Here is a 24,908-nt window from a genome sequence, read left to right as displayed (position 1 = left end):
CTGGTCTGGTACGTGTGAGCTCCAGGGTCAGCAACGGGGGGGGGGGGGGGGGATAAGGGCGCCCGCCGTTTGTCTGCAGGGAAGTGGACTGAGCACCTGGCGCACAGAACCCCCGGAGAGACCCGCCCGTGGGGGAGCATGAAAGCAGCCAGGGGGCCGGGGGGCTGCCCACAGTGACTGTCCTGAGCTACTGTTCAATCTGAGACTTTCAAAGAGGGTGTGGTCGTGGCTGGGTACCCGACTCCGGCAGAGCTAGCCAGTGCTAGCCAGTGCTAGCCAGTGCCGAGGGAGAAGGAAGGCCTGTCTGTGGGCGACTGTCACATGGGAGGGGACACGGGTCCTCTCTAGCTCGGCTGGAGGGGCCACCCGCCAGCCTGGGCTGGTTTTGTGCAGCTCATAAGCTAAGAGTGTCTCTGACATTTTAAAGTTTGTAGAACAAAATAAAGAAAAACATGCAGCAGAATCTATATTAGCTCACACAGCCCCAAATACTCGACCTTGACAGAAAAATTCTTCCCTTTCCAGGCTGACGGGGTGGTCCCTCGGGCTCAGTGCTGAGTGACAGGGAGCTGCTCTGTGCTAAGCACAGCTCGGTGCCCTGGTGGGAGAGGGTGGGCACTCTGCAGAAGCGGGAGGAGGCCGGGGGCAAGGGTGGCTGCTGGGGTGGGCAGGGCCTCGGCCAGCAGCTCCTCCTCAGAGCAGGGCCGTGCCAGGGTCCAGTGGCCGAAGCGAGCTGGGCCACGGGCAGAGCAGGAGTTGGGTGAGAGGAGAGGGGTGCCGGGCCCCAGAGCCTCGGCTGCGAGGGGCGGGTACAGAGAGCTGCGGGGCTCAGCAAGGGCAGCGCCTTAGACCCAGGAGAGTGCCCAGCGCCTCCTGGGGAAAGACCGGCACGGGCAAAGCTCGCTGTGTGCCCCGCAGGACCTGGATCGAAGGCCTGTCCGAGTACGCCATGAGCAACTGGCTGCGCTCCGCGGAGATCGGGCTGGAGATCGGGGAGGCCTGGGTGGTGCAGAACGCCGCCGTCTACCTGCTGAACCACAACCACCACCTCATCGTGGCCGGGCGGCAGCGGGAGCTGCTGGACCCCCTGCTCCAGCTCCTGAACATCATCAAGGCCTCCGACCGCCTCGGGTGGGTGCGATGGCGGGTGCGGCGGGCAGACCCTGGGGGCTGTGGGGTCAGGCATGTCCGCTCTGGGGCCACGGGACCCACAGTGGCCATCAGGGGCCAGGACCTGCACTCTGAAGGCAGGAGGGCACCACGTACGCGCCGCCCCGGGTCTGGTTGTGTCTGCATCTCCACGTCCAGGTGCACGTGGACTCGAAAGACGGTTTTCCCAGGAAACTCCAAGTTTACCTAAGGTCGATTTGAACGTGTTCAAAAGCTGATCTGCTTTTTAGTCTGAATGGCAGGACCAGTTGTCTTACTCCAGATTCTGGTAGGAGTGGCATGAGTAAGGATGCAGCCACAGCACTGTGGCTCTTAGTGAGCACCTAGGCTACAGCCCGCAGGCTAGCAGATGGCTCGGAGAGAGGGGCAGCTGGAGCTAGCTGCCCACACACCCCTGCCCCGTGAGCATCCCTCAGGCTGATTCTCCATCTTGGCGTGTGGAGACCACTCTGTCCCACAAGCCCTACTTCTGTGATGTCTTCAGCTGCCTGTGGGAATCAGACTTGGACATCACCTCCTGGTCACCGTGGCCACACAGGCGGGGGTGCAGTGGCCTTTCTGCCCGGCCCTGGGGCACGGTGTCCCCCTCTGCAGGTGGGGCCCTGAGACCTGCCTCCCCTGAGCAGCAGGGACTCCATTCTCTGACCTCAGACCCTGAGCTTCCCCTGAGGACAGCAGGTGGCCTCCTTTCTGCTGAGTCCTGGCAGAGGAGTCTGTAAACTCGAGTGTTGCCATAGACCCCAGGAGCCCCTGCAGACCGAGAGCCTGGCCTCCTGGTGCTCACACACTGCTGCCGTCCAGGGACCCGGTCATGCTGGTGATGCTGTGCAACGCGCTGGCCAGAGGCCTGATCATCAGCTGGATCCCCACCCAGACGGTGGAGAAGGCAAAGAAAGTACTGCGACCAGCCACCGTGCACGCCCCTGCAGACCCAGGGGCGGCCTCTGAGATCCGAACAGCCGTGGAGGTACAGCCCCCAGGCCCAGGGCCAGCAGGGAGAGAAGGGCAGGGGTGTGGACTGCAGCCTGGATCCTTGAGGGGGAGAGGATGGGGTGGACAGTCACAGAGGCTGCTGCCCAGGCCCACCAGGCATCTGGCAGGTAGTGCTGGCCATGTGAACCAGGACCACATGAGGACAGGGACCCAGGCAGGGGCCCTGCTGTGGCTTCAGCAGGTGCCAGGGTGTGGCCGTTGGGCCAGGGAGGCAGTGGCTGCGGGAGGCCATGGCAGGCCTCTGGTCTTCATTCCCAGTGGGACCAGGGGCCTGCGGGGAGCAGGAGCTGGACTGGAGGAGGAGCCAGGAGGGCTGGAGTGGCCAGGGTCAGCTTGTCTCATGGACCCATGTGGCCTGACCAGGCACTAATGATGAGCCTGCAGCCAAAGCCCAAGAGATCATGGAACAAGACTGTCAAGGGGCAGGGGGATGTGGGATGTGGGGACGTGGGGACGTGGGGGACATGGGACGTGGGGGACGTGGGACGTGGGGATGTGGGGAACGTAGGGGATGTGGGGATGTGGGGACGTGGGGGACACGGGATGTGGGACGTGGGGAATGTGAGGACGTGGGGGACATGGGACGTGGGGGACGTGGGACGTGGGGATGTGGGAAACGTAGGGGATGTGGGACGTGGGGATGTGGGAGACGTGGGGACGCAGGGGATGAGGGACATGGGGATGTGGGGGACGTGGGGACGCAGGGGATGTGGGACGTGGGGAACGTGGGACATGGGGATGTGGGGGACGTGGGGACGCAGGGGATGTGGGACATGGGTTGTGGGGGACACGGGGTTGTGGGGGACACAGGAAGGTGGAGGCACGTGGGGACGAGGGTAGCCGTGGAGGCTGCATGCCTCTGCAGCCTGGAGGACCAGGATCCCTGCCTGGCTGGTGAGGGCACCTCTGTGGCGTTGCTCAGTGCTCGCAGTGGCTCTGAGCAGTGACCACACGCAGGGCTTAGCCTCCTGGGAGTGAGGAAACAGGCGCTCCGTGGGCGAGGGCGGGAGCTGCAGTGTCCGGACCAGCCCCCAAGCCCTGCCGTCACCGTGGGAAGATGCACAGTGGACCCTGGTCCCACGTGCAGGGTCCCTGCCCGCCCCATGCAGGCCCAGATCCAGCACCTGCCACCACAGTGGGCGACTCTGCCTGGCCTCACTCACTGAGGGTTTGGGTGCATTTCTGACCTGTGTCCTGGGCGACAGCCCCGAGCCGGGTGGTGGTGAGAGGAGGTGGACCCCACTGCAGAGGACTGCCCTCCGGGCGCCTTCTGGGTCTACCTGGAGCCCCAGCAGCTTGAGAAGTGGGCAGGAGCCGGTCAATGTGCGGGGGCCGCTCAGTGGGGGTGTCGAGCTCCGCACCTGGGCCGACTTGGGACAGAGGCCGCCTGCACTGCAGGTCTGCGAGTTTGCGCTGAACCAAACCAATGGGGGTGTGCCGGAGGAGGCGGTGCCCACCAGCGTGCAGCAGCAGCTCATCGCCACCTGGGTGAAGGCCAAGCAGCTGGCACAGCAGCAGATCGGGCCACGGCTAGGCACTGACGAGCAGGTGAGCCCAGTGGCTGCCACTGGCCAGGTGTGCGGCAAGTAGGCCCACGGGGGCCTGCAGGCGTCCTTCTCTGGAGTGTGGCCTGGGTCCTCCTCTGGGCCCCAGGCCGGACTGCAGTGGGTAGTACTGCCCCCCAGGAGGTCTGGAGGCTGTCTCCCCACTGAGACCACTGCCCCTGGCCACCCTCCCCGGGGCTTGAGCCTGGGACCTGGGGACACTGCCCACCCTCAGTGCCACTCATCCACAGACGGCCACCTCCTTGGCAGGTGTCAGGGACCCCCAGACTGGGGACACAACAGGCTGTGGGAGAACTGGGAGGCCAGAGCAGCCCTGCTCCTGCAGACAACCTGTGGAGCACGGGCAGCAGGAGGGAGCCAGGGAGGGGCCGGAGGGACATTTGGAGGAGCAGGAGTGAGGCCTTGGATGGGAGCCAGCGAGGGCCACGCAGCCAGGGCCACTGCTGGCCAGGCCCTTCAGCCTCCAGCTGCGGCCCGTCCCCCAGGGGTCAGACAGCGCTGGCCGTCACAGCCACAGCCCTGCGGTTACTCGGTGACTCGAGAAGCCTCCTGGAGACAGACCTCAGGACGCGCCTGAGGCAGTCACTCGACCTCATGGGCTGATGGTGGCCATGAGCTGTGTGGAGGGTTGAGTGCCCCGTCCTCCAGGCCCTCCAGCCATCGCTCACTGGCGCCTCAGGCTGATGGACACTCGGTGCCCTTCCTTTCCACAGAGTGCCAACGAGGACAGCAGCTCTGTGACCAGGGTCCTCGTGGCTCTGGAGATGTACTCCTGCAACGGGCTGGGCCTCATGGACTTCACCGTGCCGGCCCTGGCTCAGGTGGGTGTGCCACTGCATCCCAGAGGCCTGAAGCTGCTGTGCAGAGAGGGACAAGGAAGCCAGCCTCAGAGGGTCTTGCTGGGAGCAGAACTTGAGCCCACCCAACAGAACTCTGAGGCCCACTCCAAGCACATAGCTCCGGCCGCTGAGTGGAGTGTCGCTTTGTCTTCTCTGGATGCCTCTTGGTGTCCAGGCAGGCCCAAGCCCTCTGCGCAGGCAGAGGTATCTGTGGGGACAGACACAGTCCCAGACTGCAGCTGCCACGGGGGCAGTGCTGTGGCGGGCGTGGTGCCACAGTGCAGTGGTCTATGCCAGCCACAGAGGCATCTGGAACAGCTACACTAAGTGACCTAAGCCTGGCAAATGCTCGGTCTTGTTCACCTCAGAACCCAGTGACCTTGCAGGCTGGCAAGAGGTGCCCTGCCACGGGCCATGGCTGTGGGGGTCATCATCACCACGTGATGCCCCTCTCCCTCCCAAAGGTGGTGAAAATGGCCTCCGAGTGCACCTGGTCAGAGCCTCTGGTGGAGCTGCAGACACTGACCAGGCTGACCCACTTTGCCTATGCGGCCCATGACCATGAGCTCACCATGACCTGCTCTCAGATGGCCACACAGTTGGGCATCAAGTACCTGAGGATGTTGGGTCCGTAAGTATCCTCCACAACCATGCTCCAGGGTGACGAGACAGCAGGAGCCCCCACAAGCAGGGTGACCTGAGCAGGAGGAGTCCCCACAAGCAGGTGACGAGACAGCAGGAGCCCCCACAAGCAGGGTGACCTGAGCAGGAGGAGTCCCCACAAGCAGGTGACGTGACAGCAGGAGGAGTCCCCACAAGCAGGGTGACCTGAGCAGGAGGAGTCCCCACAAGCAGGTGACGTGACAGCAGGAGGAGTCCCCACAAGCAGGTGACGTGACAGCAGGAGGAGTCCCCACAAAGCAGGTGACCTGAGCAGGAGGAGTCCCCACAAGCAGGGTGACCTGAGCAGGAGGAGCCCCCACAAGCAGGTGACGAGACAGCAGGAGCCCCCACAAGCAGGGTGACCTGAGCAGGAGGAGTCCCCACAAGCAGGTGACGTGACAGCAGGAGGAGTCCCCACAAGCAGGGTGACCTGAGCAGGAGGAGTCCCCACAAGCAGGTGACGTGACAGCAGGAGGAGTCCCCACAAGCAGGTGACGTGACAGCAGGAGGAGTCCCCACAAAGCAGGTGACCTGAGCAGGAGGAGTCCCCACAAGCAGGGTGACCTGAGCAGGAGGAGTCCCCACAAGCAGGTGACGAGACAGCAGGAGCCCCCACAAGCAGGGTGACCTGAGCAGGAGGAGTCCCCACAAGCAGGTGACGTGACAGCAGGAGGAGTCCCCACAAGCAGGTGATGTAACAGCAGGAGGAGTCCCCACAAGCAGGTGACGTGACAGCAGGAGGAGTTCCCACAAGCAGGTGACGTGACAACAGGAGGAGTCCCCACAAGCAGGTGACGTGACAGCAGGAGGAGTCCCCACAAGCAGGGAACGTGACAGCAGGAGGAGTCCCCATAAGCAAGTGACGTGACAGCAGGAGGAGTCCCCACAAGCAGGTAACGTGACAGCAGGAGGAGTCCCCACAAGCAGGTGACGTGACAGCAGGAGGAGTCCCCACAAGCAGGTGACGTGACAGCAGGTGGAGTCCCCACAAGCAGGTGATGTGACAGCAGGAGGAGTCCCCACAAGCAGGGTGACGTGACAGCAGGAGGAGTCCCCAAAAGCAGGGTGACCTGAGCAGGAGGAGTCCCCACAAGCAGGTGACGTGACAGCAGGTGGAGTCCCCACAAGCAGGTGACGTGACAGCAGGAGGAGTCCCCACAAGCAGGTGACGTGACAGCAGGTGGAGTCCCCACAAGCAGGGTGACGTGACAGCAGGAGGAGTCCCCACAAGCAGGTGATGTGACAGCAGGAGGAGTCCCCACAAGCAGGTGACGTGACAGCAGGTGGAGTCCCAAAAAGCAGGGTGACCTGAGCAGGAGGAGTCCCCACAAGCAGGTGACGTGACAGCAGGTGGAGTCCCCACAAGCAGCTGACGTGACAGCAGGAGGAGTCCCCACAAGCAGGTGACGTGACAGCAGGTGGAGTCCCCACAAGCAGGTGACGTGACAGCAGGAGGAGTCCCCACAAGCAGGTGACGTGACAGCAGGAGGAGTCCCCACAAGCAGGGTGACGTGACAGCAGGAGGAGTCCCCACAAGCAGGTGACGTGACAGCAGGTGGAGTCCCCACAAGCAGGTGACGTGACAGCAGGAGGAGTCCCCACAAGCAGGGTGACCTGAGCAGGAGGAGTCCCCACAAGCAGGTGACGTGACAGCAGGAGAAGTCCCCACAAGCAGGTGACGTGACAGCAGGAGGAGTCCCCACAAGCAGGTGACGTGACAGCAGGAGGAGTCCCCACAAGCAGGTGACGTGACAGCAGGTGGAGTCCCCAAAAGCAGGGTGACCTGAGCAGGAGGAGTCCCCACAAGCAGGTGACGTGACAGCAGGTGGAGTCCCCACAAGCAGGTGACGTGACAGCAGGAGGAGTCCCCACAAGCAGGTGACGTGACAGCAGGTGGAGTCCCCACAAGCAGGTGATGTGACAGCAGGAGGAGTCCCCACAAGCAGGTGACGTGACAGCAGGAGGAGTCCCCACAAGCAGGGTGACGTGACAGCAGGAGGAGTCCCCACAAGCAGGTGACGTGACAGCAGGCGGAGTCCCCACAAGCAGGTGACGTGACAGCAGGAAGAGTCCCCACAAGCAGGGTGACCTGAGCAGGAGGAGTCCCCACAAGCAGGTGACGTGACAGCAGGAGGAGTCCCCACAAGCAGGTGACGTGACAGCAGGAGGAGTCCCCACAAGCAGGTGACGTGACAGCAGGTGGAGTCCCCACAAGCAGGGTGACGTGACAGCAGGAGGAGTCCCCACAAGCAGGTGATGTGACAGCAGGAGGAGTCCCCACAAGCAGGTGACGTGACAGCAGGAGGAGTCCCCACAAGCAGGGTGACCTGAGCAGGAGGAGTCCCCACAAGCAGGTGACGTGACAGCAGGTGGAGTCCCCACAAGCAGGTGACGTGACAGCAGGAGGAGTCCCCACAAGCACGTGACGTGACAGCAGGTGGAGTCCCAACAAGCAGGTGACGTGACAGCAGGAGGAGTCCCCACAAGCAGGTGACGTGACAGCAGGAGGAGTCCCCACAAGCAGGTGACGTGACAGCAGGAGGAGTCCCCACAAGCAGGTGACGTGACAGCAGGAGGAGTCCCCACAAGCAGGTGACGTGACAGCAGGTGGAGTCCCCACAAGCAGGTGACGTGACAGCAGGAGGAGTCCCCACAAGCAGGGTGACCTGAGCAGGAGGAGTCCCCACAAGCAGGTGACGTGACAGCAGGAGGAGTCCCCACAAGCAGGTGACGTGACAGCAGGAGGAGTCCCCACAAGCAGGTGATGTGACAGCAGGAGGAGTCCCCACAAGCAGGTGACGTGACAGCAGGTGGAGTCCCCAAAAGCAGGGTGACCTGAGCAGGAGGAGTCCCCACAAGCAGGTGACGTGACAGCAGGTGGAGTCCCCACAAGCAGGTGACGTGACAGCAGGAGGAGTCCCCACAAGCAGGTGACGTGACAGCAGGTGGAGTCCCCACAAGCAGGTGACGTGACAGCAGGAGGAGTCCCCACAAGCAGGTGACGTGACAGCAGGAGGAGTCCCCACAAGCAGGGTGACGTGACAGCAGGAGGAGTCCCCACAAGCAGGTGACGTGACAGCAGGTGGAGTCCCCACAAGCAGGTGACGTGACAGCAGGAAGAGTCCCCACAAGCAGGGTGACCTGAGCAGGAGGAGTCCCCACAAGCAGGTGACGTGACAGCAGGAGGAGTCCCCACAAGCAGGTGACGTGACAGCAGGAGGAGTCCCCACAAGCAGGTGACGTGACAGCAGGAGGAGTCCCCACAAGCAGGTGACGTGACAGCAGGAGGAGTCCCCACAAGCAGGGTGACCTGAGCAGGAGGAGTCCCCACAAGCAGGTGACGTGACAGCAGGAGGAGTCCCCACAAGCAGGTGACGTGACAGCAGGAGGAGTCCCCACAAGCAGGTGACGTGACAGCAGGAGGAGTCCCCACAAGCAGGTGACGTGACAGCAGGAGGAGTCCCCACAAGCAGGGTGACGTGACAGCAGGAGGAGTCCCCACAAGCAGGTGACGTGACAGCAGGAGGAGTCCCCACAAGCAGGTGACGTGACAGCAGGAGGAGTCCCCACAAGCAGGTGACGTGACAGCAGGAGGAGTCCCCACAAGCAGGGTGACGTGACAGCAGGAGGAGTCCCCACAAGCAGGGTGACGTGACAGCAGGAGGAGTCCCCACAAGCAGGTGACGTGACAGCAGGAGGAGTCCCCACAAGCAGGTGACGTGACAACAGGAGGAGTCCCCACAAGCAGGTGACGTGACAGCAGGTGGAGTCCCCAAAAGCAGGGTGACCTGAGCAGGAGGAGTCCCCACAAGCAGGTGACGTGACAGCAGGAGGAGTCCCCACAAGCAGGTGACGTGACAGCAGGAGGAGTCCCCACAAGCACGTGACGTGACAGCAGGTGGAGTCCCCACAAGCAGGTGACGTGACAGCAGGAGGAGTCCCCACAAGCACGTGATGTGACAGCAGGAGGAGTCCCCACAAGCAGGTGACGTGACAGCAGGAGGAGTCCCCACAAGCAGGTGACGTGACAGCAGGAGGAGTCCCCACAAGCAGGGTGACGTGACAGCAGGAGGAGTCCCCACAAGCAGGTGACGTGACAGCAGGAGGAGTCCCCACAAGCAGGTGACGTGACAGCAGGTGGAGTCCCCACAAGCAGGTGACGTGACAGCAGGAGGAGTCCCCACAAGCAGGTGACGTGACAGCAGGAGGAGTCCCCACAAGCAGGTGACGTGACAGCAGGTGGAGTCCCCACAAGCAGGTGACGTGACAGCAGGAGGAGTCCCCACAAGCAGGTGACGTGACAGCAGGAGGAGTCCCCACAAGCAGGTGATGTGACAGCAGGAGGAGTCCCCACAAGCAGGTGACGTGACAGCAGGTGGAGTCCCCAAAAGCAGGGTGACCTGAGCAGGAGGAGTCCCCACAAGCAGGTGACGTGACAGCAGGTGGAGTCCCCACAAGCAGGTGACGTGACAGCAGGAGGAGTCCCCACAAGCAGGTGACGTGACAGCAGGTGGAGTCCCCACAAGCAGGTGACGTGACAGCAGGAGGAGTCCCCACAGCAGGTGACGTGACAGCAGGAGGAGTCCCCACAAGCAGGGTGACGTGACAGCAGGAGGAGTCCCCACAAGCAGGTGACGTGACAGCAGGAGGAGTCCCCACAAGCAGGTGACGTGACAGCAGGAAGAGTCCCCACAAGCAGGGTGACCTGAGCAGGAGGAGTCCCCACAAGCAGGTGACGTGACAGCAGGAGGAGTCCCCACAAGCAGGTGACGTGACAGCAGGAGGAGTCCCCACAAGCAGGTGACGTGACAGCAGGAGGAGTCCCCACAAGCAGGTGACGTGACAGCAGGAGGAGTCCCCACAAGCAGGGTGACCTGAGCAGGAGGAGTCCCCACAAGCAGGTGACGTGACAGCAGGAGGAGTCCCCACTAGCAGGTGACGTGACAGCAGGAGGAGTCCCCACAAGCAGGTGACGTGACAGCAGGAGGAGTCCCCACAAGCAGGTGACGTGACAGCAGGAGGAGTCCCCACAAGCAGGGTGACGTGACAGCAGGGGGAGTCCCCACAAGCAGGTGACGTGACAGCAGGAGGAGCCCCCACAAGCAGGTGACGTGACAGCAGGAGGGGCCCCCACAAGCAGGTGACGTGACAGCAGGAGGAGTCCCCACAAGCAGGTGACGTGACAGCAGGAGGAGTCCCCACAAGCAGGGTGACGTGACAGCAGGAGGAGTCCCCACAAGCAGGTGACGTGACAGCAGGAGGAGTCCCCACAAGCAGGTGACGTGACAGCAGGAGGAGTCCCCACAAGCAGGTGACGTGAGCAGGTGTCAGGCTCGGGCCAGGGTGTGGCACCTGAGCATGTTGAGCTAGGGTGGCTGTGGTGACCTTGGTGGGCCTCCGTCGTCCTGCGGTTTCCAGCCGGGCCTGCCGCCTTGCACAGACAGCCTCCACCTGCTGTCCCCATGTCACTGAGACTTCAGCTTCTGTGCCTCTCACAGTGCTCAGTGTCAAGAGGGTTCCTCAGACCAGGCATGCTAGGGAAGGTGTGCAACCCACTGGCCATGGGCATGGTGGGCAGAGGGGGGCATCAGTCCAGACTGCCAGGACCTAGTGCCAGACCCGGAGGCCGTGGCTGCTGGGTGGCGCCTCATCCTTGCATCCTCACAGGCACAGGGCCTGCGACCCTCTGATCCCGCCCTGTTGCTCCACCCCTGTGTCCTCGAGGCCACTAACAGACCCGTGACCTGGCACCATGCCCTGGGGGTCATGTGGGTTTGGGGCACCATCTCCTGTGGCCAACAGAGATAGCCTAGTGAGAGTCACTCTGAATAGACCAGGATGCGCCAAGAAGTCAGGTCATGATGGAAGGGGCACAGGCGAACCATGACACCAGCCCTCCGTCTGCCCGCTCCCGCCTGGTCTCCCGCGGGCCCTGCCACACAGCCCTGGGCACCTCCGTTCACTGTGCAGCTTCCGTGTTCTGGTTTGGAATGGCAGTCACAGAGCGTGGCTGTCCCCTTCCTGAATGAGGGGTTCGTCAGAGTGCTGTACCCTCAGGGCCTTCCTGAGCCACGCCGAGCTGGAGGTGCCCTCTGTGGCTGGGCCCAGGAGAACCTCCCCGTGCCCATGTCCCTGGCCTGGGCCCAGCTGCCGGTCTCATCTTTCAGGTCCTCCTGGTGCTTGTGTGGTAGAGTCAGCTCGTGTGGGCAGGAGGTGGGCACCTGGCAGTGGCTGCACCCACCTGGCCGCATCCCCACAGGGTGGACTTGGGCAACGTGTGGTCTCGCTGACACCACAGCTCGGGGCCACGTCCACACACCCAGTGAAGATCTGGGAGTCAGCGAAGAAATGTGGCCTGCAGCTTCTGAAACCCAGGGCCTCCCCCATGCCCAGGCGCACAGACAGGACGGAACATGGTGACCAACAACGCTGTGACTGGCGTCCAGTGGAGGGCTGCTCTTCGTGGGCAGGTGTCCTGTTCCCATGCTCCAGAGGAGGAGACTGGGGCAGGCAGAGACTCTCACTCTCCTCTCGGGGCAGCGTCACAGAGATGTCACTGGATGGGACAGTGGGCTCTGAGAACCTGGGCGCCAGGACCTACCAAGGACTGTGCAAAGAGGGAGAGGTCAGAGACTAAGCTGCCGTCCACACTGGGACTTGGGCAGGTCAGGCGCGACCAGCGCTGGTGCCTCTGCGTGCCGGGCCTGGCGGGGTGCTCTAGCAGCTGCAGCGGGGAGAGGCTTGAAGCCGGAGGACTGGCTCTAAGTGGGCGGGGCTCGGGAGTTAGGATGAGCACCAGGTGGTCATGGCGAGGGATGGAGAAAGGCCGCCCTCCGCCCAGTTCTTGAGAGCCGACTGTTTAAAGCAGAATTCGCACTGCCTGCTGAGAGCCACAGACACAGGTGGAACGCGTGGGCGGCACAGCCCCAGGACGGCAAGAGGGCCCACGTGTCCGCCAGGCTGTCAGGTCGCACGTGCAGTGAGCCACTCTGAGTCGAGGGTCGCGTTGAGGCCCCTGTGCAACCCAGAGGTCTCGCCGAACACCCGCCAGAAGACGGTGAAGGACTCGGGAGGGCGGAGAAGGGCAGCGGCACAGAGGGCAGAGCGCAGAGCGGGCAGAGGGCAGCCTCCGCCCCTGACCTGCAGGAGCAGCGCCCCCCATCCCCTGGAAGGACGCGGCTCTCCCAGCACTGAGCGCTGGACACGGCCCCTCCAGCGCAGACCCGGTCGTCTCCGGCTTACGTACGCAGGCACGTCCCGGCCCAGGCGCACCGGGCAGAGGTTCCTCAGAGAAGTGCGGGTGGCGCTGGGGGCGCTGCAAGTCGCAGAAGCAAGAGCGCAGGCCACACGGTGGCAGCAGGGAGCTCAGCCGCCACTCGGGCACAGCAGGGAACTCAGGCAGGGCACAGGTGCAGGAACCGGCGGGGACCCGAGCCGTGCTTGCCTCCAGTGTTCCCAGCCTCAGCTTCCCTTCCAGACCCGGCTCCCACCACCTCTGGCTGCTCCTGCAGGTGCCTGGCCTCCAGGACCCTGGTCCCTGACGGCGTCTCCCCAGCGCCAGCGTGTTTGTCACAGAGTCAGCTCTGAGCTGAGTGGCGCTGAGGTCTCTGTAGAGTGTGGTCTGCAGGGGCCCAGGCCACAGGAAGTGCTCGGAGAACATCCTAGAAGCGCCTGCTGCTCTGGCGGCTCTGCGGGGGGCAAGCCCAGCCGAACTGGGTGCAGAGCGCACCACCGGAGGCAAGCGCTCCTCCTCCTGCCCCGCAGAGCCTGGCTGGACTGGCGTCCACTGCTGCACAGCAAGCGGCCCCCAGATCAGTTAGTGGCTCCTCAGCTCCGTGGCTGACGGGCTCAGCCAGTTGGTTCTGGTTCGGGGTCTCTCATGAAGTTGCTCAGGGTCAGCACACACCAGTCATGGAGAGACCGCTGACCAGGTATCCCCAGAGCTAACTCCCAGGCCCTCAGCGCTGCCTCCCATAGCCGGGTGTCCCTGGGGACGCTCTCTACCCGTGTCACTGTCCACCTCTCCATGTGTCCTGCCCCCTCGCAGGCTGAGCGGGACCAGCCACAGGTCGGTGCTCCAGCCAACAAGCAGAGGCCTCGTGAGGCCGAGTTGCTGGCCCCCATCAGCCCGCTGGGCACGTCCTCACAGCTGCCCAGGTTCTGGGAGGGTGGGGAGCTGCACACAGGGTGGGTGGAGATGGGCCCATCTTGGGGGCCACCGCAGAGGACCGCAGGAGAGACTGCTGCAGGTCCCCCCCTCCTCAAGCACTCTTGCCCCCAGGGTGGAGGCCCAGCTGGTGGCGGAGATGCTGTGCACAGCCACCTGCATCCAGGGACAGAGCATCATGGAGAACCTGAAGGGGCGGAAGCAGCTGCGGCTGGCAGCGGCCAAGGCCTTCATGGAGAGTGCCAGGTGTGCCGACGCAGCCTGGGGCACAGGAGGCCGCAGCGGCACTGACGCCCCAGGAGCCGCCTGGCAGTGTGGGGAGGACCGTGCCCACCCGTGGGGAGCCCAGGGATATCAGAGGCCACTGGCTGCCCTGGGTGGTCCTGGCCCAGGGAGGGTCTCTGAGCACCAGTGGCCAGAGGGCCCTGAGCAGCCTGAGCAAGGCCAGGCCCAGGCGGGTGCGTGAGAGAGGGGGTGGCCGGCCCAGCACTGCCCTGCTGTACAGGGAGGTGGCCTGGAGGCCTCGCTGTGGAGGGGCACCCGGGCAGTGGAGAGGCCCCCGGCGGAAGCAGTGCCGGGCGGGGGGAGCCGTGGCCAGCACCCACGCCTGCGCCTGCCCTTCCAGGTTTGGGGGCCTGGCGGGCAGCAGCGCCCTGGTGATGCTGGCTGCCCGGCACCACTGGAACACCTGGCTGCCGCTCCTGTCCTCGGCCGCCAACAGGAAGAAGGCCAGGGGGGCCGTCCAGAAGATCATCAGCATCATTAACAAGACGGAGAACAAGAAGCAGGTGTGCAGGGGCGGGGCTGAGGCCCCGGAGAGCGTGGCCAGGGCAGGGCCGCCAGCTCGGGGCCACCCTGAGCCTCTGCCCACGCCCACGCCTTTCCTCTTCTACAGCCCACTGCGTCCACCCTTCTTACCTGCTGCCGGTCGCACACAGGCTGTCCCAGCCCTGGTGGACACGGCCGCGGGCCTTCGCAGTGGCTGGGCCACTCCTCTCCCGGGGCGTGGCTTCCCCTCCTGCTGGTCCGCAGGGGAGGGCCGGGTTGTGGATCTGCTCTCCCCCCTGCTCTTCCTCTGCCACCCGACGCTCTTCCCGCCCTGCTTCCATCACACTCATTTCAGACAAGGACTCGCTTAGAGGTTTCACGTCAGTGCCAGACAGACTGCCAGGGGACGGGCTGTGTGCGCATGCTGCCGCGTGATCCTGTCTGTGGATGGAACGTGGGTACACGTGTGTGGTCCCCGCTGTGTGACGGTGTGGCCTTTGTAAAATATGTGTGGCCTGTCCTGTGTGTGGTGTGAGCTGTGTGTGTCCTTGTGTACTACTGCATGTGCCGTGTGTACTGTGTGTGCTGTGTGTGTGTGTGTGCTGTGTGTTGTGTGTACTGTGTGTGCTCTGTGTGCTATGTGTGCTGTGTGATGACTCTAGTTTGTGCTATATGTGCTGTGTGTGCTGTGTGTGCTTTGTGTGCTGTGTGATGACTCTAGTTTGTGCTGTATGTGCTGTGTGTGTGTGCTGTGTATACTGTGTGTACTGTGTGCTGTGTGTGTGCTGTGTGTACTGTGTGTGCTGTGTGCTGTGTGTGTGCTGTGTGATGACTCTGTGCTGTGTGTGCTGTGTATACTGTGTGTACTGTGTGCTGTGTGTGTGCTGTGTGTGCTGTGTGATGACTCTGTGCTGTGTGTGCTGTGTGTGCTGTGTGTGCTGTGTGATGACTCTAGTTTGTGCTGTATGTGCTGTGTGTGTGTGCTGTGTATACTGTGTGTACTGTGTGCTGTGTGTGTGCTGTGTGTGTGCTGTGTGTACCGTGTGTGCTGTGTGTGTGCTCTATGTACTGTGTGCTTTAATCATTTTTTTGCTGTGCAGAAGCTTTGTAATTTGATGACATTTATGGATTCTAGGTTTTAGTTCTTGAGCCTTAGGACTCTTGTTCAGGAAGTCAGTGACTGCATTAATATGTGGAGTGTTGGCCCTGTTTTCTTCTAAGAGCTGCAAAGAGTCTGGTCTGATTCTTGTGCCTTTGATCCACTCTGAGTTGACTTTTGTGCAGGGTGAGAGATGGGGATCTAATTTTGTTCTTCTACACATGGACATAAGTTTCCCAAGCACCACTGTGAAAATAACTCTTTTCTCCAACATATTCCTGGCGTCTTTGCCACGTATCCCATGGCTGAAAGTGCAAGGTCTTGTCTGCGTCTTCTCTTGGATGCGATGGTCTTTGTGTCTGTCTGGTGCTGGCACACGCGGTCCATGCTACCAGAGCTCTGCAGTGGAATCCAGAGAGGAAATCGTGCCGCCTCCAGGGCTGCTCTTCTTGCTTGGGATTGCTTTGGCGCTTCTGGGCCTCATCTTCCAGATGAATTTTAGAACTCTTTTTTCTACTTCTGTGAAGAATGCCATTGGCATTTTGATGGGTTTTGCATTGAATCCGTACCTTACTTTTGGTAATATGAACATTTTAACGACATTCATTCTGCCTATCCATGAACACGGGAGGTCTTTCTGTCTTCTAGGGCTTCCTCAATCTCTTTGGTCAGTGTTCTGTAGTTTTCATGGTAGCGATTTTTCACCTCCTTTGTTAGATTTATTCTCAAGTTGGATTATTTTTTTGAGGTTTTTGTAAATGGAATAGTTTTCCTAATTTCTTTTTCAGCAGATTCATCATTGGAGTATAGGAAAGCTGTGGATTTGTGAGTTTTGATCTTGCATCTGTGACTTTGCTGGATTTTTTAATCAACTTCCATCTTGGTGGAGTTTTGAGGTCTTCTGTAGGATCACGTCGTCAGCCAGCGAGACCCTCTGGCTCTTGATTTCCCATTGCATCCCTTCAGTCCCCTCCTTCTGCCTGGTTGCTCCGGCCAGAGTCCCAGGACTGTGCCCCGCAGGCCTGGGCCTGGGCCTCCCGAGGGGCACGCTGCACCCTCCAGCCCACGCGCCCTTCGCTTTCCCTGCAGGAGAAGGGACGCACGCTGCTCCTGCACCAGTGGCCCACGGCGGACTTCCAGAGCAGCAGGATGGGTGCTGAGGGCCATTTTCTCCCAGGTTGGTGGGTGCAGGACTTCCATGCCTGAGGTGAGGGGAGGAAAGGACTTGGGACCGTTGCGGTGTTCTGTGCCTTCAGAGCCCACACCCCCTGCATGAGACCTGGCCTCATGGCCACTGCGAGCAGTCTGCTCCTCAGCAGCTGCACAGTGACCCCAGGAGGCCTGGGCTGGGCTCCAGCCTTGCCCAGGGCCACACCCCTCGAGTCCAGGGCCAGCACAGGCCTCCAGGCTACTGTGGCAGATGAATCACATTTGCTATTAGATCACACTTTCTACCACACACATGTGGAGATCCACTTCTAAAGCAGGAAAAGAAACACCCTGACCTTGAAGTATCCGAACAGCACTCTAGGACTCCAGTCCAGTTTACAGAGCAAGAGATTATCTCCTAAATATAGTCCTCCCTGTCAATCAAGAGCCCTCACCTGGGCTAGGAAGGGGGTCCCAGCCTTGAGCACTGTAGAGACTATTCAGAGAGAAAATTGACTTAGATTTTTTAAAACGGTGGCTGCGTATAATGAGACGTGAGCTGGGTAGCAAGGCCCAACCACTGAGGCTGTCCGCGATGCTGCAGGCGGGGAGATGCGGAGGAGGCGTGGGGCAGGAAGCACCGGGCCTGAGTGGCACCTGGGAGGCAGGCGAGGCTGCTGCTCTCACGGAAACCAGGGTCTGGTGAACAGCCGACTAGAAAACGTCTCGGCAGAATCGGGCGTTGCAGACATCCGTGCCAGGGGTGCGCGTTTCCACAGACCAAAAAATCGGACCTCCTGAATAAGGAGGAAAGCAGAAAATTAAGAAGGAAAGTGTAGGAAATACTTTGCACCAACCTTGGCAGCCGAACTTTCAGATTCTGTGGTGCATAGTTGGAATGGCGTGGCCCAAGACCCAGGGGCCAGCAGAGCATGAAGATCGCAGTGGGCACTCCTGCCAGGGCCCTCTCTCAGCCATGCCCATGACCCAGGGCTTCTTGACCCAGGGCTCTGACTCTGGAGAAATTAAGAGAACCACCTCAAAAGGGGAAGGAAGCTCCATGCTCCCCACCGTGGCTGGGACCACTGTACGCTCGCCCGGAGTTGCCACGGCCCACCCTCAGCACCTGCAGCCTGCCCCACGCTGTGCTGGGTAGGGTGCTGGGAGAAAGGAGCTCTGCTTTTCTTATTGTGATAGTTTCTAAATGACGAGAAAAGTGCTGGGATTTCCAGAGAGAGACCAGCATGGAGGACTGTGCAGTAGGAGAAGCTCTAGTGCCAGAGTGGACTTGGCCTGGCTTGCTGTGGGTGCTGGCCGCTGCAGAAGCAGCTGCACCGGAGCCAGGGGGAGGAGGAGGGGCTGGACACCACGGAGGACACTGGAAGTGACAGGCTCCTCACCCAGACACCTAGCTTCCAGCCTGGAAGCTGGTCCTGCTCCGCCCAGAGCCCACAGAGGGTGGGCAGCTCCTAGGTCAGGGTGCTCCAGCCCACGCAGTCCCCCTGGGCCACTTCTGTGAGTAAGCGGAGATGCGGGGGGGGGGGGTCACAAATGCAGGCGCAAGCCTGGAGACAGGACCTCCGGCAGGGACGAGGGTACAGCCTGGCTCACACCGTGACGCCTGAGAAGCCCACATCCTGGAAATGTGACCCGAGTCCTGCATGCTGACCTTTCACGCACCCAAACTGCGGCACTTCTGTCAGAGCAAGATCCCCAAAACCCACAGGAGGGAGCAGCGGAGACCACCAGGGGACACGAGAATGGTTCCCTTGCGCTGAGGCACCTGGGCCAGTGACAGGCAGGGCCGCCCGGGCCCACCCCTCACATCAGCCCTGCAGGGACATGCTGGCCTTCCGCCCGTGCAGAAAGGCTCTGGATGGGGGGCTTGGATGCGGAGGGAGGTTCTAAGAGGTCAGAGGCCCGTGGCCAGGGTCAGCAAGCAACCACATGGCCTGTCCCCTCTGAGACCACTGCCCCTTCTGCCCAGGGGCTGAGGATGACCTCACGCTGCGCGCTGCCCTCTACGGCCTGCTCTTCCACAGCCACGCTGACCAGGACGACTGGGAGGGTGGCCTCAAGGTGCTGGACGAGGCTGTGCACGTGCTGCCTCGCACTGCCCACCGCCTGTGAGTGCCCGCACCCTGCTGCCCAGCACTGCCCTGCCTGAGGCCGCAGGCTCCCTCTGGCCTCCCGCCTGGGGCAGGAGCATGGACAGACTGAGCTCTGGCGGCCTGCGCAGGTTCAGGGTTTCCCCCCGGACTTCTCTCCTTTCTGTAGCTTGATTTTCAAACACATGGTCATCGTGAAAGCCAAACTTGGCCAGAATTTTACCATGGAAATCCAGAAGTTCAAGGACGAAAGCGAGGACTACCTGGCACGCATGTGGCACCGCCTGGCCCTGAACTCGAAGACCGTGTGCGGGGAGCTGACCTGCTACGAGAACGCCATCCAGGCACTGCAGGTCAGTCTTGGCCGGGGGCCGCGCAGAGAAGCCCCACAGTTGGGCTTGTGGGCCAGGCCCGTGCAGGGAGCCGCACTGCCTGAGGGTCCCCTTCTGCTGAGAGGCTGGCTGGCCCTCCAGGGGTCCTCTCCAGCCTGGAAGACTGCTGAGGCCCCAAGGGGAGAAGCCCAGTGTGCTGGGAGCCCTACAGCCACAGCCTGAGCTCCAGGTGCAACAGTCCAGGACCTGGGGGCCTGGGATTGGCACCCTCCCCCCCCAGAGGCTGCACCTGGCACTCCTTCAACAAGGGGAGAGGGGAGTGTGGGTGCTGGTCACTAAGTCAGTGCCTGTGATTCCCAAGGGAGGCCCATAAGGGACACACGTGAAGACCTAGTCAGGGGATTGAAGGTGTCCTGGGCCTGAGTTGAAAGGCCGGACCATTAGCAAGGGCCTTAAAAGGCTTTTCAGTTTCGTGGCTGTTTCTGGGACCTTGGGCACATCCCACCCTGAAAACTTCAGATTGCTGCTGGGTCCAGGGCATCCCTTAGTGAGGGGGTGGTGGGATGGTCAGGAGGCTACCCAGATCCAAACACAGTTCAGCCGCTGGTTGGGCGTGGCCCATCTGCAGCAGAGTGACCAGTGCAGAGCCAGGGCACTGCTACAAGTGGTGTGAGGAGGCGCTGGCCTTGCTTCTAGACACCAAGGGTGTTTTTCCCTTGCAATTCTCCTTCTGGACATCTTTGGGTAGAGAGAGGCAGAGGCCAGTCGAAGAGAGGCAGCTAAGGAAAGGGAAGCTGAAGGAGCCCAGAGCCAAGCTGCTTTGGGACCCATGAGCAGAAATTCTGGGAAGTTCCCTGTAAAATTGATGCCAGGCCAGACCTCCACCTGCAGGACCACACACACCTGCCCCTGGGATCTGAACCTCCCCTGTTCCTCCACCTGCAGGATCACACCCTCCTGCCCCTGGGATCTGCACCCTCAGCCTGCCCTCCACCTGCAGCACCACACACACCTGACCCTGGGATCTGCACCCTCAGCCTGTTCCTCCACCTGCAGGACCACACACACCTGCCCCTGGGATCTGAACCTCCCCTGTTCCTCCACCTGCAGGATCACACCCTCCTGCCCCTGGGATCTGCACCCTCAGCCTGTCCTCCACCTGCAGGATCACACCCTCCTGCCCCTGGGATCTGCACCCTCAGCCTGCCCTCCACCTGCAGCACCACACACACCTGACCCTGGGATCTGCACCCTCAGCCTGCCCTCCACCTGCAGCACCACACACACCTGCCCCTGGGATCTGCACCCTCAGCCTGCCCTCCACCTGCAGCACCACACACACCTGCCCCTGGGATCTGCACCCTCAGCCTGTTCCTCCACCTGCAGGACCACACACACCTGCCCCTGGGATCTGAACCTCCCCTGTTCCTCCACCTGCAGGATCACACCCTCCTGCCCCTGGGATCTGCACCCTCAGCCTGTCCTCCACCTGCAGGATCACACCCTCCTGCCCCTGGGATCTGCACCCTCAGCCTGCCCTCCACCTGCAGCACCACACACACCTGACCCTGGGATCTGCACCCTCAGCCTGTCCTCCACCTGCAGGATCACACCCTCCTGCCCCTGGGATCTGCACCCTCAGCCTGCCCTCCACCTGCAGCACCACACACACCTGACCCTGGGATCTGCACCCTCAGCCTGTCCTCCACCTGCAGGATCACACCCTCCTGCCCCTGGGATCTGCACCCTCAGCCTGCCCTCCACCTGCAGCACCACACACACCTGACCCTGGGATCTGCACCCTCAGCCTGCCCTCCACCTGCAGCACCACACACACCTGACCCTGGGATCTGCACCCTCAGCCTGCCCTCCACCTGCAGCACCACACACACCTGCCCCTGGGATCTGCACCCTCAGCCTGCCCTCCACCTGCAGCACCACACACACCTGACCCTGGGATCTGCACCCTCAGCCTGTCCTCCACCTGCAGCACCCCACACACCTGCCCCTGGGATCTGCACCCTCAGCCTGTTCCTCCACCTGCAGCACCACACACACCTGACCCTGGGATCTGCACCCTCAGCCTGTTCCTCCACCTGCAGCACCACACACACCTGACCCTGGGATCTGCACCCTCAGCCTGTCCTCCACCTGCAGCACCACAGACACCTGCCCCTGGTACTCTCTGTCACTCTGGCATCACACCCCTGTCCTCACCCCCTTTTTCCAGGCCATCTTAATCACCCTCACCCCATGTGAGCATGGTTCTTACCCAGTTGTTCTTCCACCTGGCTCACTCCAGTTTTTTCTCAGCTGCCCTCTGTGCTCCTGCGTTCACACCCCATGTCCTGGCCCGTGGCCTCCCACCTACTGCCCAGTCCGCCTGCCCCCAGCCTCATCCAGGGCCTGGAGCCCCTGCTTGGAGTGTTCTCCCAGACACTGCTCCCTGGCCGGCTCATGCCCTCTTGATGCGTCCTTTCTCTGGTGCCCCTGCCCCATCCCGAGAGCAGCACACCCCTGGAGGTCCCTGGCAAGGCACTGTGCGTCTGGGCTCTGCGCCCTAAGATGAGTACAGGCCTGGCTGGCAGACTCCCACAGGTGTTGTGGAATGAGTAAATGGGCACAGGCGTGTGCTCAGAAAATGCAGATCAGGGTAGCAGGACCCAAGGGCTACCATTGCTGGTGGCGTGTGTGATGTATGGGGCTGGGCCCCTAGAAGGCCACGGGTTCCTGGGAGCAGGGGTGAGCAGGCCCAGATGGCTGCTGTTGGCTGGAGCTCGAGCCAGGCAGAGCTGGTCCTGTGGGCCAGGCCAGGGCCTCCAGGGTGGAGGGGCGGGTGTGGGCCAGTGCAGTGCCAGGCCTTAGGCTGTGCACATCCTCCCGCCACCTCCTATCCACACTGGAGCCTGCAAACCAGTCTCAGTGGAAGTGGTCTGCATGGTGCCCACAGCAGAGTGGGCATCAGGTGGCCCTCATGGTGACTGTCCCAGGGTGTCAGGCAGGTCTTCTGGGCCCACTCCCTGCACGCTGGACCAGCCCTGTGGTGTCTCTAGCCTGATCCTCTGTCTCATCCCAAAGAAGCCCGAGAGCGCGTGGCAGAAGGTGGACTACATTGTGGAGTTCAGCCAGTGGCTGTACTACCAGCAGTTTCCTCTCGAGGACGTGGTCTCCCACCTCAACTGGGCAGTGGAGATCCTGATGGCCATGAAACCCCACAGAGATGACCCCGAGCCAGAGCCCAAGCTGGAGCCGGGGCCGCAGGGTGAGGGTGCCAAGCCCATCGCTTCCTCCCTGCCCGCCTCTCTGCAGGGCTGCGGGTCCTGGTGCCACCCCGTCTCGTCCCCACTCAGAGAACTTGGCTTCCTTATAAACAGCAAAGTGTGTGCCCAGTGCAGGTCAGCTGGGTGATATTCCCTGTGGGTGGGGAGGCCTGACCCCTCGGACCGTGCTCAGGAGAGGGGCCGGTGGCCTTGCCTCTCTGGATCACGTTGCAGACAGACGACCACATAGGCAGTGAGGTGAGAGCTTCCGCCCACCCAGTGCGTCAGGGAGCGGCACCTCTCCCTCAGGGTCTGGTCAGGCCCACGCTTCCCCCCGCCTGCCCGTGACACTGGGAGGGCTTTGGGTGAGGGAAGGTTTGCTGAGGCCAGAATCATCCAGGGCCTTACAAACCCCACTGCTCAGGTGCCAACCCAGGGACACCAGGGGACAGAGGTCCCTATGAGGAGTCCCACAGGTCACCCTGCAGGCCTGCATGACCCAGCCCAAGCAGAAGGAGGAGAACTAAGGCCCTAGATGCATGTGCAGGATCAGGTGCAGCCCACAGGCTCCCTGAAGCACTGGATGGTGCTGGCCTGGTCAGGGCCACTGGCCTAGTGGCCACAGGGCCTGAGACTGCTGTCAGAATGGACGGAGATCTCCTTAGAGACCCCAGGCCCTGGGGGAAGTGGCGAGGTGCTTGGGTCAGGACCACAAGGGAGGTCAGAGCTGCGGATACCTGAGGGAACTCAGTCCAGCCCAGGGACAGCTCAGCCGGGACTGCGGTGCTCAGCACTGTGGCGTGCAGAGGCAAAGGGGCAGACCTCGCCTGGACAGAGCATGTGCCTCCAGCAAGGGCCGCCTTGGCCCAAGGGCAGCCGGCCCCAGGCTGTGTCCGGCAGCAGGGCATGGCCTCGGCTGGCACGGGCCGGGTTCAGACTTGCACAAGCCAGGGGCCCAGACCCCACCCACCCCCAGGGCGATTCCACAGCCTGGAGCAGGCCCCAGGGCGGCAGGAACCCGCCAGGCACCGGGCCCAGGGGCCTCCCGCATCGCCCAGGCCCGGGCGGAAGGGCAGCACACTGGGAAGCAATTGGTTCTGAAGAGACCGCTCAGGGGGCCCCAGCCGAGGCCTGGTGGAGGGCAGGTTGCTGAGCAGGAGCCAGTGAGCAGGACGAGCAGTCCCCGGCCCACAGGCACCCCAAGTCTGGAGGTGCACTCAGCTGGGCACCCCATTTGCAGGGGACTGTGACTCCATTCAGACCCCAACCGAAGAAAACCCCTCAACCCAGGAGCCCATCTCCTGGGAGCAGCTGTGGAACGTGAAGCAGCTGGACGCGCTGGCCTGCGTGCACATCCTGCGGGCGCTGATGGGGACCCCCAGCTCTGCCCACCACCAGGATGACTGCCTCCTGGCCTACACCTTCCTCAGGCACATCCTGCAGGTGGGGCGGGGCCCGCGGCCCTGGGACCGCCCGTGGCCTGTTCGCTGCTTCCTTCGGGAAAGCCTTCCCGGCTCGGAGGGCAGACCCCACCCGGCCACCCAGGCGCTTCCCCGAGAACCACCCCCTGGCACCTCTCCGACCCCGGTGTGCTCCGTGTCCTCAGAGCTCTGGGAGGGAGGAACCGTGGCTGCCTCCAAACCGGCCCCTGCTTCCCAAACCCACCCCAGCTGAGCCCACCCACAGAGCAGCCGTCTTCCCATCAATATCTGTGGCTTCCAGAACCTTCTCTGACTCCACCCCCACCATGCAGGGCCTCCTTCTGTCCTCCACAGCTCCCTGTGGGGTCCCGGGGCAACTCTGTCTGGTCTCCCACCCTTGCTCCTGGGGACTGCCCGTGTGTGACGGTCCCAGGTCCTGTGGGCAGCGCCCACAGGACAAGCTGTCTTCTGAGAACAAGTGATCCCAGAGCCCCCAGCAGGGGAGGGACAAGGGGCACCTCTCAGCTGCCCGAGGGACCAGAGAGTTCACCTGTCCCCAGCTCTCCAGGTCCAGCCCCAGCAGGGCCGCGGCCGCCGTGCTCCAGCGCTGAAGGCCTGACTCACTCTGTGGAGGCACAGGCCTCCTTGAGGGCCAGCTGTGCCTTCCTTTGCTGGACACCCAAGTCCTATTGGCAGAGGTGCCTCTGTCCTGGCAGCCCTATCCGTCGAGAGTCCTGGGGAGCCACCATCGTCCCTCCCAGGCCTGGCCCGCAGGAGGCCTCTGGGGATGACCAAGGTCTGTCCACAGGAAGTGTCAGTGTGAGGATGTCCAGCTGCACCCAGCCGGGGACACCCCTGTGTGCTCTTGGGCTGTCACACAGCTGTTAGGGGCCCAACAGAGGCTCAGCCTGTGGCAGCTCCTGGCCTGACCACAGCCGAGTAACACCTCAGAGCCAGGAGCCCCGCTCTGGCCAGGTGCAGCAGGACGTGGGCCCAGCTCTGCTTCTAATGCTGCCAATTTGGGTTTTGTTTTTCCCCAGATGTCTTTGTTGACAGCAGGAAAATCGATTCTAGAAAATAGAATTCTAACAACAGCCAGTTCACATATATCATTATCTAAAAAAGAGAAGGAGAAAGGTAAAGAGAAGGAGAAGGAGAAGGTCAAGGAGGAGAAGGAGAAGGAGAAGGTCAAGGAGAAGGAGAAGGTCAAGGAGGAGAAGGAGAAGGCCAAGGACGGGAAACAGGTGAGGGTGCCTTCCACAGACACAGCCTCCCTGGAGGCAGAGGTGAGGCCCCACGGCCTCCCAGCCTCCCTGGTACTCAGGTTGGATCTGTGACCTCCTCTGTGCCGATTCCCTCTTCTGCACAATGGAG

At 62.3% G+C, this 24,908-nt stretch overlaps 1 protein-coding gene across 8 annotated transcripts in view; it reads left to right on the top strand.

Moving 5' to 3' along the window:
- The window catches only part of Cfap46 (cilia and flagella associated protein 46), an 82,262-nt gene that overhangs the window by 22,896 nt on the left and 34,458 nt on the right, over positions 1–24,908 (top strand). For 7 of the 8 annotated variants that reach the window (XR_007106828.1, XM_047537875.1, XM_047537874.1 and 4 more), the window contains 13 exons: positions 919–1,131; positions 1,972–2,137; positions 3,562–3,711; positions 4,442–4,549; positions 5,032–5,198; positions 13,512–13,643; positions 14,023–14,185; positions 16,354–16,441; positions 18,401–18,539; positions 18,691–18,874; positions 21,932–22,115; positions 23,354–23,556; positions 24,575–24,778. Coding sequence is in view for 7 of the 8 variants with exons in the window: in XM_047537875.1 (XP_047393831.1) it covers positions 919–1,131; positions 1,972–2,137; positions 3,562–3,711; positions 4,442–4,549; positions 5,032–5,198; positions 13,512–13,643; positions 14,023–14,185; positions 16,354–16,441; positions 18,401–18,539; positions 18,691–18,874; positions 21,932–22,115; positions 23,354–23,556; positions 24,575–24,778 (2,101 nt within the window). In the remaining variant the exon portion in view is untranslated. The remainder of the gene's footprint in view (positions 1–918; positions 1,132–1,971; positions 2,138–3,561; positions 3,712–4,441; positions 4,550–5,031; positions 5,199–13,511; positions 13,644–14,022; positions 14,186–16,353; positions 16,442–18,400; positions 18,540–18,690; positions 18,875–21,931; positions 22,116–23,353; positions 23,557–24,574; positions 24,779–24,908) is intronic. The other variant, XM_047537873.1, reaches the window with a different exon arrangement.

The sequence above is a fragment of the Sciurus carolinensis genome, unplaced genomic scaffold (assembly GCF_902686445.1).
Source record: "Sciurus carolinensis unplaced genomic scaffold, mSciCar1.2, whole genome shotgun sequence".
NCBI classification, from domain to species: Eukaryota; Metazoa; Chordata; class Mammalia; order Rodentia; family Sciuridae; genus Sciurus; species Sciurus carolinensis.
This window is presented reverse-complemented; position numbering and strand designations above follow the sequence as displayed.